The 17,552-nt window shown below is 45.7% G+C and overlaps 1 protein-coding gene across 10 annotated transcripts in view; it reads left to right on the forward strand.

Moving 5' to 3' along the window:
* Nucleotides 1-269: 269 nt before the first annotated feature.
* The window catches only part of NPRL3 (NPR3 like, GATOR1 complex subunit), a 96,349-nt gene continuing 79,066 nt past the window's right edge, over nt 270-17,552 (forward strand). Inside the window, exons 1-4 of one of the 10 annotated variants that reach the window (XM_089782236.1) lie at nt 270-853; nt 4,419-4,488; nt 11,833-11,871; nt 16,277-16,406. In XM_089782236.1, coding sequence (XP_089638362.1) covers nt 736-853; nt 4,419-4,488; nt 11,833-11,871; nt 16,277-16,406 — 357 coding nt within the window. In that variant the 5' untranslated portion in view covers nt 270-735. Of the gene's footprint in view, nt 854-2,242; nt 2,294-3,451; nt 3,553-4,418; nt 4,489-11,832; nt 11,872-16,276; nt 16,407-17,552 lie in introns of those variants that run through there. The other 9 variants (XM_089782235.1, XM_089782233.1, XM_089782232.1 and 6 more) reach the window with 9 other exon arrangements.

Here is a 17,552-nt window from a genome sequence, read left to right on the forward strand (position 1 = left end):
CTATCATCCCTCCATTGACCTATTTCCAACTGGGTCACCACCACTTCATCGGAGGGTTTTTCTTTACTCATGAAAACTGATGCCCACATGACTCTCGTCTCTAAGGTGCTTTCGCAGACAGCGTCTCCCAGCGCCGCCCCCGGGGCAGGTCTATCGAGTCGCACAATGGGGCAGGCTCCGCGTGCCCAGGGCCGGTGCGCGAAGGGGTGTTGGTGGGTGGCTGGCTGGCTGGGGTTAACGCGACCCCCCCCCCCCCCCCCCCCCCCCCGGGGTTTGTTCCTCCCGCGCTCCCCGCTCGGCGCTGCCGGCTGGTGCGGGGCCGGGGCGGCTGAATGGAGCCGCGGAGGGTCACGGGGGCGTTAGAGCCACGAGAGGCGCGTGCACGTCGGGGGGTGGGGGAGTTCATCCCCGGGGACACGTGGTGCGCCCGGCGGCCACGCGCAGCCCCGGCGGCCGGGCACGGGTCCGTGCTGGTGGGTGTCTCGTGCCTCCCAGGAACAGGCCGGTCCCCGGGGAAGGCGCCGCTCCACGAGAACCGGAACAGCAGCGCTAGCCAGCCGTAGAGCGCATGCGCGGAACCGGAAGTCCGCCAGTCTTTCCTTCTTACGGGGCCCTTCTAGGCCCCGACGCTGAGGCGTCTCTATGGCCAGCGGCTGCCGCTCGCGCGGGAAGCTGTGAAGCAAGGGGGGGAGCGGTGGTGACGGCGGCGCCTTCGCCTGCCCCGCGGAGGGGGGGATGGGCGAGAGCACCAGCCCCATCAGCGTGATCCTGGTGAGCTCGGGCAGCCGCGGCAACAAGCTGCTCTTCCGCTTCCCCTTCCAGCGGGGCCCGGAGCACCCGGCGGCCCAGGCCGGTAAGTGACAGCGCGGGGCCACGTGCCGGGCGGGCCGGGCGCACGAGGCGGGGGCGGGGCTTCGTCCAACGGGCCTGTCGCTGCGTGGGCGGGGCACGCGGGCTTGGAGCCCCTCCCGGGGGAAGAGCGAGGCGGGGGCTGGGCTCTTCCTGGGCGCTTGGGGGGCCAGTGTCCGGCCGCTTGGGGGGGGGCAGCTTGGGGGGGGCCAGTGTCCGGCCGCTTGCAGCTGGGGGGGCCAGTGTCCGGCCGCTTGAGGGGGGGGCAGCTGGGGGGGGGGCAGTGTCCGGCCGCTTGGGGGGGGCAGGGGGGGGGCCAGTGTCCGGCCGCTTGGGGGGGGGCAGCTGGGGGGGCCAGTGTCCGGCCGCTTGAGGGGGGGGGGGGCAGCTGGGGGGGGGCAGTGTCCGGCCGCTTGAGGGGGGGGGCAGTGGGGGGGGCAGTCCGGCCGCTTGAGGGGGGGGGCAGTGGGGGGCCGTGGGGGGGGGCAGCTGGGGGGGCCAGTGTCCGGCCGCTTGGGGGGGGGGCAGCATGGGGGGGGGGGGCAGCTGGGGGGCCGGGGGGGCCAGTGTCCGGCCGCTTGAGGGGGGAGGGGGGGGGCCAGTGGGGGAGGGGGGGGGCAGCTTGGGGGGGCCAGTGTCCGGCCGCTTGAGGGGGGTGGGGGGGCCAGTGTCCGGCCGCTTGGGGGGGGGGGGGGGCAGGGGGGGCAGCTTGGGGGGGGCCAGTGTCCGGCCGCTTGGGGGAGGGGGGGGGGGGGGGCAGCTGGGGGGGGGGCAGTGTCCGGCCGCTTGGGGGGGGGGGGGGGGCCAGCTTGGGGGGGCAGGGGGGGGGGCAGCTGTCCGGCCGGGGGGGGCTGTGAGGGGGGGGGCTGGGGGGGGGGCAGCTTGGGGGGGGGCCAGTGTCCGGCCGCTTGGGGGGGGGGGGGGGGGGGTCTGCTGGGGGGGGCAGGGGGGGGCCAGTGTCCGGCCGCTTGAGGGGGGGGGCAGCTTGGGGGGGGGGGGCCAGTGTCCGGCCGCTTGAGGGGGGGCAGCTTGGGGGGGCAGTGTCTGGCCGCTTGAGGGGGGGGGGGGGGGGCAGCTTGGGGTTGGGCAGTGTCTGGCCGCTTGGGGGGGGGCAGCTGGGGGGGGCAGTGTCTGGCCGCTTGAGGGGGGGGCAGCTTGGGGGTGGGGGGGGAGGGCAGTGTCCGGCCGCTTGGGGGAGGGGGGGGGGGGCAGCTTGGGGGTGGGGGGGGGAGGGCAGTGTCCGGCCGCTTGGGGGAGGGGCAGCTTGGGGGGCCAGTGTCCGGCCGCTTGGGGGAGGGGGGGGGGGGGGAGGGGCAGCTTGGGGGGGCCAGTGTCCGGCCGCTTGGGGGAGGGGCAGCTTGGGGGGCGGACGGTTCCGAGGCGAAGGGAGTGAGGTGGGAGAAGGACGATGACCCTCGTTAAAGCAGGCACATTTGGAGATATGGTGGGTTAGAACAGTGTAAGGGGGGGGTCTCCGTCAGGGGAAGCGGGGGTTTTTCAGGGAAGGGATACTGAATCAACCACAGCAAACTATCTTGATGCTATGGGAAGCCAGGAGGAGAACGAGGCCAACATGGCTCCATCAATGACCTGAAAATCAAAAAGGGCTTGTACAGATAGTGGCAGCAGGGACAAATTTCTGAGGAGTACAGAAGTGCAGTAAGCAATGGAGATGTGGCCATGTGGGTCCCAGTGTATTAAATAGTTCTTGGAAATGTGTGTTAAGGAGGGATGGGAAGTAAGGATGTTAAAAAGTGGTTTTTTTTTGTAAACATATAACTGCTGAAATCTTTCAGCGGTTATGCATTTGCATGCAGGGGAGCCCTTTCCCTGCCACCCCCCATCTGCTGCCTCTCATACAGAGCCAGGGGTAGAGGAGGAGGGGGTGCACTTGTGTGTAACCATGAAGGTTACCTAATGAGCCTAGGCTCATTTGTTAACCATTAAAACAAATACACTGTCACATCCCTAATGGGAAGAATTAACCAGTTAATTTGAGGTGACTGGAGCAGCTCCCTGCCGGCTGTGGGCAGGGTACTGCTCCAGCCCTGTAGGGGGCCTGCAACGGGTAGGGGCTACATCCCTACTGAGAATACAGGGCTCTAAGTCGCTCCAGTATACATCCTTTCCACACTAAAGTCGTTGACATTTGTAGAAGTGATACGTTAAAGTCCTCCCATTCCCTGCTATAAGTCGTATGAAACACTCCCTCATATCTGCTTAAATGGAAGTTAGCGGTGGGAAAACAATTCCCCACTTTAAGTTGTTTCGCTATGAGTCCAAGTTTTTTGGAACGTATCTTGGACTTATAGCAAGGATGGCCTGCCTGTACTTCAGTTTTCTGAGGGCTATGATATCTTGGTCAAATTTCAGTTTTGGGTTTAGTATGAAGGTGCTGGGTGGTGGTGGTGACAGTCAGTGATGGACAGCATATCAAACAGCAAATCACCTAACGAATATCACAGGGGTCTGCAATCTATGGCTCTTGAGCCAAATATGGCTCAGTATGGAACCAAATATGGCTCTTTTGTCGTTCCCAAAATACATGCAACTTTTAAAATTAAAATTCATAATTTTAAAAAATGTGTAATTACTCATGTAGCTTGAATGCGTTGCATGAATCTGAATTTGACCAGTTATGATGTAAACTTCAAAGAAATGTGCAAAAAGGTGCAGCAGCAAAAGTCCCATTAAATAAAGTCTGTGAGTACAATGATTCATTTATGCTATTATTAATCATCATATCAATTGTCAGTACTGCGTTATTAAGTTGTGTATTTTCAGTTATGCAATCGGCATTCTTATACTGGCTGTTTGATGACCACTTGTTCTTAATTTTGATGTAGTTTGGTTCTTTGGTTTGAATAGGTTACTGAACCATGAAATAAGAGATATTAGGCTTATTTGCTGTCTAATGGTCATATAATTTACCCATGATCTTTGTGCAAGCCTCCCAATGTCATCAAAGGGCATTTAACACCCTATTGTAGGTGCTGAAGGGTGACTTTCCAAGAGATGATATTTAAAACCTATTTTGCTTTAATTATAAAGATCAGCTGGAAGTTGTTTCAAAGCTGTTTATTTTTTCCCTTCTTGTTGAAGGCATTAGATCTTTAGCCCATTAGATGGTCCATCTATACTGAGAAATACATCTAGTCAATATATTGGCTTGTGACATTGGAAGCTAAGATAATGATACTTGAGTGATAGTAAGGGAGTTTTAAAAGTTATTTACTTAATACCTATTTAATTCATACTTCTGCCAGATACTTGGGAGATGAGGGTTTTTTTTTTTTTTAAAGGTTCAGGAACCCTTCACCTTTGCTTTAAGACTGAGGACTCTTCTGGTCATGTTTCTGTCCTGGAGCAATAACAGGGAAGTCAAGGCTGGATGTTTCTAATATAAAAAAGCAGGGAGAAAGGTCTTTTGTTGTTCGTGGTGTGTGTGTGGGTTTTTTTTGAGAACACATTTGGGCTTTCCTACTATATCCTTTAGAAAAAGGCACAAATGCTTTTCTTTTTGCAGGTACTATTTAGTGATTTGTAACTATCTTTTCCATTTGTTTCAGGTAAGCCACGGAGCCGATATGCTGTGAATAGCACTAATGACAACACGGAAGACCAAGATGGAGACTCTAGGTAAGAGAATTTCCCCTCGACCAAAAGATTCAAAATAAAAGAGGAGACTGGGCCATTCTTTCTTGCACACTTGTTGAGTAGGCAAATCCTCTTGTTCTGTATGAAAGGAGATGTGCAAATAAAAACTGAGTTAATCTCAGACACATGCTGGATGCCCCTTCTAAGCAGGTGCTTCTCATGAGTGTCAGGGTGATGCTGAAGGTACTGTTTTGAGGCAAGATGCAAATCAGACGTTCTAATCCCTTGTGGTCATTAAAGAGCCCATGTCATGCTTTCAAAATGGGAATGTTCATGCTGTGGCCTTAGGCAGATTTTAATTCTGCCTACCTGCATCTACAGTTGGGAGTTAGTTGGATGCAGTGTTCTTCCTTACTGCCTTAACATTCTTGGAACTCCTTGCCAGAGGAGGCTGTGAAGGCTAGGACTATAACAGAGTTTAAAGAGAAGCTAGATAATTTCATTTAGGTTAGGTCCATAAAAGCTATTAGCCAGGGGATAGAAATGGTGTCCCTGGCCTCTGTTTGTCAGAGGCTGGAGGTGGATAGCACGAGACAAATTGCTTGATCATTGCTTCGGTCCACCCCCTGTCGGGCACTTGGTGCTGGCCACTGTCGGCAGACAGGCTACTGGGCTAGATGGACTTTTGGTCTGACCCAGTACGGCCATTCTTATGTTCTGTATTATTCATGTAGAGTTGTGCACAAATAAACTGGTGTTTTTCCCCAGAGGTAGCTGCAGTTCTTTGTTGGATGAAGAGATGTCTCAGAAGGATACTGACATTTATACAATCTTTTTAAAGTGCTCGGGATCCCTGGATGAAAAGTACTCTGGAAGTGCTGTGTGTTCCTGTATATTATTCAGTTTAAACATTCTTCTTCCTGCAAAGTCTGCTACATTGTTCTGGTTTGTGCATATTGCAAACTTTATCACTGGGTTGTCACAGCTATTGGCAAATTCAGTAGGTACCCTTAGACTTAGCTAAGTTGGGGTTCTTTGTGGCATGTTTTTTAAATGTTGCAAAATAATAAAGGGCCAGATTCTGTCACCCTGAATCCTGCGGAGAAAAGTGTTGTTTGAAATCAGTAAGACTAGTTACATGAAAGATACTACCTAATGTGAGAGAAGTTGGCAGAATTGGACCACAAAAGGGGAAATTTGTGTCCTAGTCCTACAAAGATTTAAGCATGTGCTTACTTTTACTACCATGAGTAGTCCAATTGAAACCAGTAGAACAGCTCACGGTAGGAAAGTTAAGCTAGTACATAAGTCTTAATGGCATCAGGGCTTTAGGAAACAGTTCTACCGATGAGAGAAAACAAATTGCTTGCTCTGTGTGTGTGTGGTTTTTTTTAAATCTTTGGTGTCTTAGAATGCTGCAATCAGAGATGTCCTCAGTGAATTCAGTACAAGGCAGCAGTTTCCATGGGAACTAAAAACTTTAAAACCCTAGTATTTTAAAAATTAGTTCTGTGCTAAATCTGCCACAAAGCCAAATTAGTGGAGCTATTCAGCATGTGTTTCTTTGGTTAACTCAGGTTGCTTTGAAGTCACTGTTAAAGTTTGGCCCTAGTATTTTGTAGTCTATATTTGTAAAGCAAGGGAATGCTGTGCTGCTTTTGTCATTTCAAATATGTATCAAAATGCCAGGAAAAAAAGGGAAGCTGTTAGTCCTACAGATAATGACCAGCATGAGATCCAAAACCAGAGCTCAGAGAACTTTGTCATGCTTTTAAAGATCTCAGTTACCAAAATCTCCTAAATCCCAATATTCATTGCATTGTGACCTTGTACATTACTGATCATTGTAAGGAAAAACAACATGAATATTCAAACAACTGGAGTTACTGGAATATTGCATTCTGTTCTGGAGTCCATTTCAAAAGGATATTGAAAAATTGGAGACTGTCCCAAGAAGAGCCACCAGAATGATGGGAAGTCTGGAAAACATACCTTTCAGTGAGTTACTTAAGGAGCTTAGTGTACATAGTTGATTGGTCATGGCATAGAAGGATCTACATATGGAGAACATTTTGGATAGTAGATAGTTCTCTAATTTACCAGGTCAGATGAAAGTGCTTTTTATGAGCTTATACATTTGCATTCAAAAGTGCAGAGGTGGCTCCATTTTAAACCTAATAGCTGTGACAGTCCTTTTCTGAAATTACACTTGTCTAATTCTTCTCTTACATAAGTTGTTCTCTAGTTCCCAGGATAATCAGTATTTTTCACTACTTTTCTTCCACATGTTAATGGAAGAAAAGTGATAAGCTCTTGTTTGCAGCTGAAGAACTGATGTAACAGCTAATCTGATCCCTGTCTTCAGAAATAATAGTTGATAGCAGCAAGTGACTTCTTCCTTCAGATTACTGTATGTGCTGTTACGTTTTCAAATTGCTTCCTAAAATGTGCTAACTTGAACATTCTTCAAATACGAAGTCATACCAATGCCTTCTGTTTTGCTTTTTTATCTTGAAATAGATGGCTGGACAGCTTCAGTTTTCAGATCTGTATCTTTCAGTAGATTGTGACTCTGAGTCTTCTTTTTTCTTTATGCCATCATCTGGGATCAAGTCATCAAGGAAGATTGCATCATCTTTGTGTCTTTGTATGGCAGCACTAAGATCCATCTGCTTAGGTCCCCCATCTTTGAAATCCATCCATAACTTCATTGGCTTTCTTCCGGTTCTGTTTGCTACCATTCTGTCTTCGCCTGGTTTTCATTCATCCTCTGTATATGTCTGGGACAGGGAAGTCACACTTCCTGGATTTTTGTCAGCAACATCAGATGTTCACTGCAATCCTAATGCTTTCATTTGAAATCTGTCACATTGTTTAACTCCTTTTATAATGCAAAGACCTCTTATCTTGGACAGCTGTAGGCATTGAACTTGCTTTTCATCACCCATGTTTCTGCACCATACAGCATTGCCGGGTGTGCTATTATTCTATGAAGTTGGGCTTTCAGTCACAGTGGCATATGCGTGTTGCACACAGTACTTTTGATGTGGTTTAAGTGAGAAACCAGTGTGAAACATTTAATTGCACACCAGTAAACATAACTTAGTTATAAGCAAGCCCTGGGTGGGAAGAAAAATTAAATAAAAAAATCAAATACAACTTTTAATTGGCACATGAGACAAGTTGCCAATAGTTTTATAGATCTGTACATAATACAATTACTCCTAAGGTGGAAAGAAGATAATATGCATTAGACTTTAGCAATAGCAGTCCCCGATATTAGAATTAGTTTTTAGTGAGAGATTTGGCAAAGCTATGAAATAATTACAAGGAGTCTGGTGGCACTTTAAAGGCTATCAAATTTATTAGAGTATTTATTTGTATTTGTGGTCCCTGATTAGAATAACTTGCTTTTGAAGATTAGCTTTTCTTCTTACTGATGGTATTACTGCAGGGATAGTTAGTGTGGTTTGGGTGTTTCAAGAAAGATGTGGAGAAATTGGAAAGGGTACAGAGAAGAGCGACAAGAATGATTAAAGGTTTAGAGAACATGACCTATGAAGCCAGGCTTCATGAACTGGGCTTGTTTAGTTTGGAAAAAAGACGATTAAGGGGGGACATGATAGCGGTTTTCAAATATCTAAAAGGGTGTCAAATATCTAAAAGGGTGTCACAAGGAGGAGGGAGAAAATTTGTTCCTCTTGGTTTCTGAGGACAGGACAAGGAGTAATGGGCTTAAAGTGCAGCAGGGGAGGTTTAGATTGGACATTAGGAAAAAATTCCTAACTGTCAGGGTGGTCAAATATTGGAATAAATTGCCAAGGGAGGTGGTGGAATCTCCCTCTCTGGAGATATTTAAGAACAGGTTAGATAGACATCTGTCAGGGATGGTGTAGACGGAGCTTGGTCCTGCCTTGAGGGCGGGGGGCTGGACTCGATGACCTCTTGAGGTCCCTTCCAGTCCTATTATTCTATGATTCTAATAAGCCTAGGCTTATTGGGTAGTTGAGTCACTACTTGATTAGTTGCTTTTCCCCCCCTTGCTGCCTCGGATAAAGAGGCACCACATGGGGGGAACAGGAGCCGGTGCTGGGGGGAGCCAGCGTAAAAGCCAGTTCCCCCGCATCCCTGGCTCCATGGGAAGCAGCGGGGGAAATGGCGCTAACAGGAACCAAAGTAGTCCCTGCTCGCGTGGGTTCCCCACTGCGCCTTTCCCTTTGAAATGTACAGGAGTCACTGGCAGCTTTTGTACATTTCAAAGGCAGAGGCGCTGTGGGATAGCGAGTGCCCCCCCCCCATCGACTAATCGAGTAGTTGATGGAAATTCCATGGACAATCTGATTAGCGGATTAATCGAAATTTAACATCCCTAGTCCAGAGAAGAAGAGCAACAAAAATGATTAAAGGCCTAGAAGCCATGAGTTATAAGGGAAGATTGGCCCCAGGCTCCATGTAGCGCTGCTTCTTTGAAGTACCCCCTTCTTCACTGCTCCCCTTGCTGCCTCTTTCTGATAGAGGCAGCAAAATGGGGGAAGAGGGGTGTGACTAGTTGACAAGCTTGTTGACTATCCAATAAGCATTTGCTTATTGGATAGTCGACTAGTCTTTCACATCCCTACTTGGGAGATTGTGGAATCTCCATCAATGGTGATATTTAAAAGCAGGTTTGATAGACATCTATCAGGGATCATCTAGACAGTGCTTGGTCCTGCCATGAGGGCAGGGGTCTGCATTTGGAGGGACCTCAAGAGATCATTCAGTTCTAGTATTCACCCCCTTTTTGGAAGCAACTGGAATAACAAAAACACTTGTACTAAAAATTTTCATGCATCTGATGAAGTGGGTTCCAGCCCACAAAAGCTTATGTCTAAGTAAATGTGATATCCTTTAAGGTAAGCATGTAAGAGTATAGCTGTTTTAATGGACAACTGACAGGCATGAGTTTACTGGTTTACCCCAAATGGTTGCACATGGCTTCCAGTCCATCTCATGGGGTGGCAAGTGGGAGCCGGTACATGCGAGTATCAGGCTTCAAAGCTGACTACTGGCACGCACCGGTTACTGGAGAGCTGACTGCCACTCTGCGCTGCTTGCCTCTGTGTCAGAGGTGCCAGGCAGGAGCCAATGCACGCCCCATATAACTGCTTAAATTTTGTGCATTAATTGATCTGTATAGACTCTTTGGGTACATACCAAAATTTCCCTAATGTGCTTTAACATATAGGTTGAAGCAATACTATGTTGTACTAAAGGTACAAACACACTACATGCTAAATCAGGTGTTCAGCTATAGAGATACAAACCTGAAACTAACATGTAAGTCTTTTTTAGATTTATAAAAAAAATTAGAGTAGATCCTATTTATACAAGTACTTTGGGATGTCCTCCTTGCATCTTATTACAGTATAATTTTGGGGCAACTACATACAATTTGAATGGTTAAAAAATAACCCCCTCCCCCCAAATGAAATGAATAAAAGCTGGAAAACAAGAACTCTGTTTATCCCATCTGGCATAAACCAGTGTAAGACAGTTATATTGTATATAAAAGTGATCTGCACTAGGAGAATTTAACCATACCATTATAGGTAAACTGGCTAAGTTAAATACATACAAGACCTAAGTTTGTGGCATAATAGAATTCTGGGCACCGGACTGGGAGCCAGGAATTCTCTGTTCCCAGGCTGATTCAGCTGAGACAGCCATGTTAGCTCCAGGCTTTTGCACAAATTGATTCTTAAACCCATGTACTGTTAAACAACTACTGCAGCGTGTTTCTTCCAGAGAGCATTCTGCAGCTGTCTGCTGAGCTGAGGAGTCCGATATAGATAAGGCAATGCTAGTTTTGTAGCACCAGGAAAACAACTCTCTCTCTCTCTCAGCTCTTCTTACTCCTTCACCCTCTACCACATGGAACACAGTCCTCTTGCCTTATACCTGCTGCTTCAGTCTTTGGTTCAGTTGTGGGAGCTATAAAAACCCATGAGACACAGTCTCACTATATCAGAGGTTTTTCTGTTGTTGGTCTCATGTATGTATCTTTTGCTAATACAACTATTTTAATAGCTCAGACTCAATAAAGCAGGATGTTGCTGAAGAGTGTACTGTGGGATTATTCTATAACTGTGTGTTCTGGTGAAGCAGTGAGGCAGGCCCTCACTTCCTGATTGTAGGAATGAACGCCTCATCTTCACAAGTGGATGTCTATCCCTTTCCACTTCCTGACAGGCACCTGCTCCCTTCTGATAGCCTCTCTGTATACACCTCCTCTCTCTGTCCTTTTGCCAAGCATCTACCTGGTACCCCTTTCATCAGTAAAGCACCTGACTTTCTATCCAATTTTTTAGAAACCCATCCCATGATTCCACTTCTCCCTCCATTTGTGACACTACTTTTTCCATTTGTAGAGTACTGGTGGTTTACTTTGCTGGAAAGTGGCCAGCAGGAGGCTATTACCTTTCCAATAGACTCAGAGTTGACATTTTGATTTTCAGATATTTCGGCTTTTAACATGTATGGTATCAGGCAGCTGGCCAAACTTTCAATTTCATTATCCCACCTTTGGAAGCATGTCCTTTATTGTTCTTGAGAGAAACATTTCTGTATGCTCTGTCCACTGGTATCTGGAAGCCAGTGCAGGAGCATCTGCTGCCATAGTGTAGGAAGAGCGGTAATCAAGAGCCAAGTCAGTAAGTGTCTCCTCGGTTCTCTGCATCCCTATCTTAGAGGTCTTCACGTCCTTTGCCACAAAATCTTTTTCAGCTTACTCACCTTAAGGCTTAGCTTGCTGACTGGGCATGGATATGAAATAAGCTGAGGATGGAACTTTCCTTGCCAGAGCTGTGAATCTGGACCATTTCATAGGAGGAGGTGTGCTTATTCAGGAAGAACAGCAGTTCCATGTGCAAAACATCCAAAGAGCCACAAATGTGCATTAAAATAAATAACCTCAGCATAATTTCTCTGACTCCTGAGCTATGCTGCCAGTACCTCGCAAGTTGACAGTGAGGAGACTTTGTGCCACATGGTGCTGTGTGTAACTTTAAACAACACAGATGGTTTCTTGTGAACACCAGTAACAATCTGCTTTTGGAAATGAAGTTAAGGAATCGGCTCCTCTAAAATCATTGTTAGTTTTTCTGCAAATTCTAGGTAAGCATATGTTAGGTAAGCATTAATTATATATGCGCCAGCAATGCCCTTACCATTGGGTAGAGTTAATGACAAGCAAGAGTAATCTCTGCTGTACATGAGTTTAACCCTTAATAGTCCATCTTCATTTTTAATAGTCACTTATGTATCTTGTATTACTTTGCTTGGTTTATTCTTTTGTTGTATTTTTTGTTTTGTTTTTGTTTTGTGTTTATGCCCATGTTCCCATTTCAGAGAACAATATCCTCTAACTGATGAGCAATTGGTTTCAGGGTAAGACCAAACATTCTAAACAATCACCTCTGTCTAGAATGGCTTTCTTTCCTCACCAACCTTTAATTGTGCTTTCTTTCTGATTTCCATTTTATAATGAACATTGAGTTAATTTGAACTATATATTAAATTACAATGTACATAGGAAATGTATTGCCAAGATTTCTTGCTAGGTGATTTGAAAGGTCATACACTGCAGGAAGCTCAAAAATGTTAGTATTCAATGAGTGGGCCCATACTGCCCTTTCTGTTGGGTTATAGAAAAGTAGGCAAACCCACAAGAATCCATGCCTGTGTCAATGGAGGTGCTGAAAAGCCCTCAGAAAACTCCATGGAATTGGGTCTGGGGTCATGTATCACCAAACACATATTTCATCTTAGTATTTAATTGCCAAGCACTAAATCAGCTTCCTTCTAACTAGCAATTGATCACTTTAGTGGACAGCAGCAAGTAGTCAGAGCAGGAGCGATGCACAGTAGCTTTGCACTGTCTTAGCTGTGCAGATACAAGCACAGAGAGATGAAATTGCTCTCAAGCTGCATCTGTATTTTATGTAGTTGTCTTCTCCCTAGGCCAAATAATAGATTGTTTGTTAGTTTTTCCCTGCTTTCTCCCTACTCCTTGAAACTCCTGGCACAAATTCCACCTGTCAGTTATGGCCTGGAATCTCTTATTGGGCAAAGATGGTTGTGTCTATTTGAGGGTGTCGTTCCCCCCCCCTTCCCCCGCAAAATGAAAATAAACATAAAACTATTGTTTAGTCAGTTGTAGCAGTTCCACTGGTGATAGCAATAGAGGCAGTAAGCCATTGCTTTGCTTCCAATGTTAGCTGCTCTATTGTCTGCTGATAATACCTCTGATGGCGTAGTAGTGGTGAGAGATTTCTGGTTTAAAAAAATCCCAAATGCTAATGGAAACTAGGGATGTTAAAATGTGTTTAATCAAGTAAACGTGTAACTGCTGAAATTCAGTGCTTACATGCAAGGTTGAGGTGGGGGAGCAGGACACACTAAATTGAATGCTGAGAAGTGCCCCATCAATGCCAGTACTCTTCCTCCTCGTGAGAAATAGGGGAAGCTGCATTTCTCTCATCATCCTTCTGCTATGGTGACAAAGTCAAATTTTGAATTAAGGTTAGTTGACTCCAGTCAAGCAATTAACATAGCTGGAGTTGCCTATCTTAGTTTGAACTTACCCCCTAGTGTAGACATGGCTTCAGGTAGACTATTACAAATCATTGAGGGCTTTATAGTTGAAACCAAACCCTTGACCTCTACCTTGAAGCCAACCAGAAACCAGTGCAGTGTATTACAGCGTATTCAAGACCAGCTTCACCTTCTGAATGGCCTGACTGTGCAGCCCCATGTTGAGTGTGTTTCAGTAGCCTAATCTTAAAGTTACAAAAGCCAGCATAATTGGTCTAGGTCCCACAGTCAAGACTTTTCTTTCCAAGGACAGAAAAAAATGCCCACTTATCAGCACTTAGCCCTTTCTACTCTCCAGTTTGTCATCCATTGTGTCCCAGCCCGCTTTAAGATTTCCCCCCCATTCCACTGAGAGCCCCCTAATTAACACAAACTAGTGATGCAGGGGATTTTTCACAAACGGCCACTTGGAGTGTTTTTTATAGCAGCAACTGTTTTCAGGGAAGCTTGTTCTAGCCAGTTCAAAGCAGGGGTAGGGAATCTAAGGCCCGGGGGCCAGGATGTGGCTCCCAGCTTGCCTGCATCTGGCTCCTGAGGCTCAGGGCTCCTTCCCAGTATTGGGGAGCATGTGCTGGTACTTCAGCCCCCTGCTATCTCACCATGGGGCTGGAGCACACAAAATATACTAGCCTGGGGGCCCCAGGCTCTGGTGAGAGAGGGGAATGTGGGGAGTGGCCCCCAACCCAAAAAAGGTTCCCCACGCCTGGTTTATAGAAACTACAATTTTTTCCTTTCTGAATTCATATATGTAGTTGAACATAGATATGCTGTTCATGAAATGATGATTCAGTTGGCTTTGAGGCTCTGGGATTAGTTCATCTCCACTTATGCCTAGGGCCCTAACAAATTCACAGCCATAAAAAAACATGTCACAGACAGTGAAAACTGATCTCTGGTGTGCTCTTACCCTATACTATACAGATTTTATAGGGGAGGTTAGCATTTTTCAAATTGGGGTCCTGAGCCAAAAGGGAGCTTCAGGGGGTCACGAGGATATTCTAAGGGGGTTGAGCTAGTGCCACCCTCACTTCTCCTTTCAGAGCTGGGTGGCTGGAGAGCAACAGTTGTTGGCCAGGTATCCAGCATGATGGCAATGTCTTGCTAACAACAGCGCAGAGGTAAGGATGCCAGTACCATACCATAACATACTCTCATGTGCTACTGCCTTCAGACCTGGATGGCTGGAGAGAGACAGTTGCTGACTGAGCCCCCAGCTCTGAAGGCAGCAGTGCCAAAATCAGGGTGGCAAAACCGTATCGTGCCATTCTTACTCCTGAGTTGCTGCTGCTGCTGGTTCTACCTTCAGAGTTGCACTCCTGGCTAGCATTCACCACTCTCTAGGTGCTCAGCTTTAAAAGTAGTGCTGCTGCCAGCAGTTGCACAGAAGTAAGGTTAGGTGTCCCATAATCCCTCTCTACAATAACCTCATGTCTGTGTGTCAACTCTTTCGCATCAGGACCCCTACAGTTACAACATCGTGAAATTTCAGATTTAAATAGTTGAAATACTGTTTTTAAAATTCTATGACCATGAAATTGACTAAAATGGACTGTGAATTTGGTAGGTCTCTACTTATGTCCATATCCCAGCTTCATTCCATGGAACTGTCTCCTATAGGCTTCAGTACTGCTCTCTTATGAGCAGTTATGGGGTTTGAAAATGCAGTGCACACGTACTCCCTCCAAAAGTGTGAGGGCCGTCATGACCCTAGATACCTGATATTTAATAGCTCAGGGGTAAACTCAGATCTCATAGCCTCTATGGCAGCTGCCAAAGCCATTGGGTCAGCATAGACCTTCAGTAGAACGAGGAATATTCTCTGTACTCATAACGGAAATGGCCAGAATGCTAAATGAAAGGAAATACAGCTGCCTGTGCAGGGTTAATATTTTTTTCTTAATTCCTTGATAGCTCATCAGAGCTAGACCAGAAATCTTTCTTAAATGAGTAGCTTTCTTGAGCAGTAAGGGCTCATTTGCCGAGGAGAGATAAAAGAAATGCTGTGCACACCCATGGTCCGCCCTTTTCTTTAGGTGATACAGTGTTATCTGGGATACTTGCATTGGGAAGGGGGATGGGGGAATATGCGTGCACACATAGTAGAAGCTGTAAGTACAGGAATTTAAATATATCCGTTGATTTTGTTAAACTCTCACCAGAGTGTTAGCTTAAATGTCTTCCCTTTGGTTGCAGCTTGGCTGCTTTGAAGAGGGCAGTTGAGGAAAGACCATGCAGTAATAAAACAAAAGTTTATACAATCCCTAAATGGGGGGAAAAAAGATTCATATGGTTGCAAAATGAAATCCATTGTACTTTGTTCTGAGCTCCTCAGACAATGTAGTAATGGATGTGATATAAAACCCTAATTAGATTAGAATGATGTAAAGTCTCCCACAGCCCTGTCAGTAGAGTTGCAAAGTTCCTTCTAATAGCTTTTTATGGTGGGGATTTGCAGACTTTTGAGCATTATATCTTTACGGTGGGATTCTCTTGTGGACGCTTGCCTACATGTTCATGGATCACATTCTTGCCCACTCATAGTACCATTACATTCCTGGGTCAACATAGGAAAGAATGTATTGTATTGTTACTACTTTGAATGTCACTGAGTAGTTGGGGATAAGGGGAGAGAGTACTATGTGACCAGTCAGCTGTGTGGCAGGCCACTATTGGTCTGACCCCCGTGTATCTCTCATGGCAGTACATTTGAATCTGACCACTGTGTTTAGAAGAGATGGAATAGGTAGTGGATTTTTTTTATTATAATCCAATAATAATCCACCCACCCACACATTTGGGAAGTTAAAGATCATTGTTTATTTGAGTGAATGTTATTTTGATACCTACCTGCTTAGTCAGTTCATTAACCTGCAGCTAAATCCAGGCAATGGCTAACTTGAGCGGGTTTTATATTTTTGCAAGCAAATGGCATCTAATCTTTCTCAAAGCATGTCATTAAATAAGCATGAATCTTCATTCTTTGCCTTTGATGCTTTTCATTTTATCATTCTGGTGATCTGAGAGATGTAATTGTATGGAATTATTAATTTTCATAATTGAATGCATTGAAGGTGTTCTGGTTTAAATATGCAATTTAAAGCACTCTTAAAGTTTACACAAATAAAATCTATTTCAGTTTGGGGAATATTTTTAGGGTGTGCTTTTTAGTAACTATAGTAACTTGTTTCCACTTTTGAAGGTTTTCAGATATCATCCTGGCAACAATTTTGGCTACCAAATCAGATATGTGTGGCAAAAAATTTGAGCTGAAGATTGATAATGTCCGTTTTGTTGGCCATCCTACCTTGCTGCAGCATGCCCTTGGGCAGGTATGGTAAGAGCGCATCTGGGGCATTGGGAAACATTTTTCTCCTGACAAATGTTATATGGACACGATTTTATGAGATTTGGAATTCAAAATGTACAGCATTGCTTTGAAACTCTGTTTTAAGCCTGTGGTTTTGGAAGCTTTTGCCTTTGTTTATTTTCTGATGTTAATGCCAAATGAATTTTGTCTATACTGGGAATATTTCACAAAAAAAACTTCTTAGTGGCTCAATACTGGTTCAGTTGCACCTGAACTTAATATTAAATAGAAACCCTAATGCAGATAGGGCTGCAGTGGACCACATCTGTGTTTATCGCTCTTCTTGTTAAATTGCATTTTTGGCAGGTTTAACTAAACAATGATAAAAATGATAAACATTCTAGAAGCCACCTTAGCCTTGTCAATACTATTGCTCCTAACAGCGCTAAGGCTGGTTTTTCAGGATATGGTTTAGAACATTTGTTTTTACAGGTCTCTAACTTGACCACCCTCCCACCTACGATTCTATTCAGAAAAACAGAAAACTAAGATATTCTTTATGTAACTAGAACCAGAGCAAATAGAATTTGGGCAGCATTCCACCACAATTAGGCAATTGCAAATCTGGTAGCTTTTCAATTTAATTTTCATCCATTACACTTATAAACACTTTGGGCAACTGAAAACTCTTTAGGATCAGGCATGGAAAATGCACAAATCAGATGTAATTATACAACATATGCCATTCATTGTAATACATGACAGTGTCTCCACTGACTATTCATCCAAGGATTATCTGAGTAAAACTGCCACCAGTATTAGCAGTTACAGCTTACAGTTTTTAATGGAATGGATAGGAAGAGTTAAAAGGGATTCTGGAAAAAACAAATGCAAACTACACCTGGATTTTCCTATCTCCCTTTTCCTACATCACAGCTCTTACTCCTCAAAACTCAAGTGATGAGGCCTTGTCTGCTTTAAGGAACTTTGTTTAAAACCTGTCACTGCTATAAATACAGGTTCAACTCTACCACCAATGGCAATGTTGGAAACCTTAGCACACATGCTGCTGGCATTCTGAAGACAGTGGGTAATTTTTTAAAAAAGCACCTACATGCTTTTAGATCCTAAATTCCATTTTCAAAAGTGATGTCAGCATTTAAGAACA

This window comes from Pelodiscus sinensis, chromosome 15 (genome assembly GCF_052426305.1).
Source record: "Pelodiscus sinensis isolate ZL-2025 chromosome 15, ASM5242630v1, whole genome shotgun sequence".
Lineage (NCBI taxonomy): Eukaryota > Metazoa > Chordata > Testudines > Trionychidae > Pelodiscus > Pelodiscus sinensis.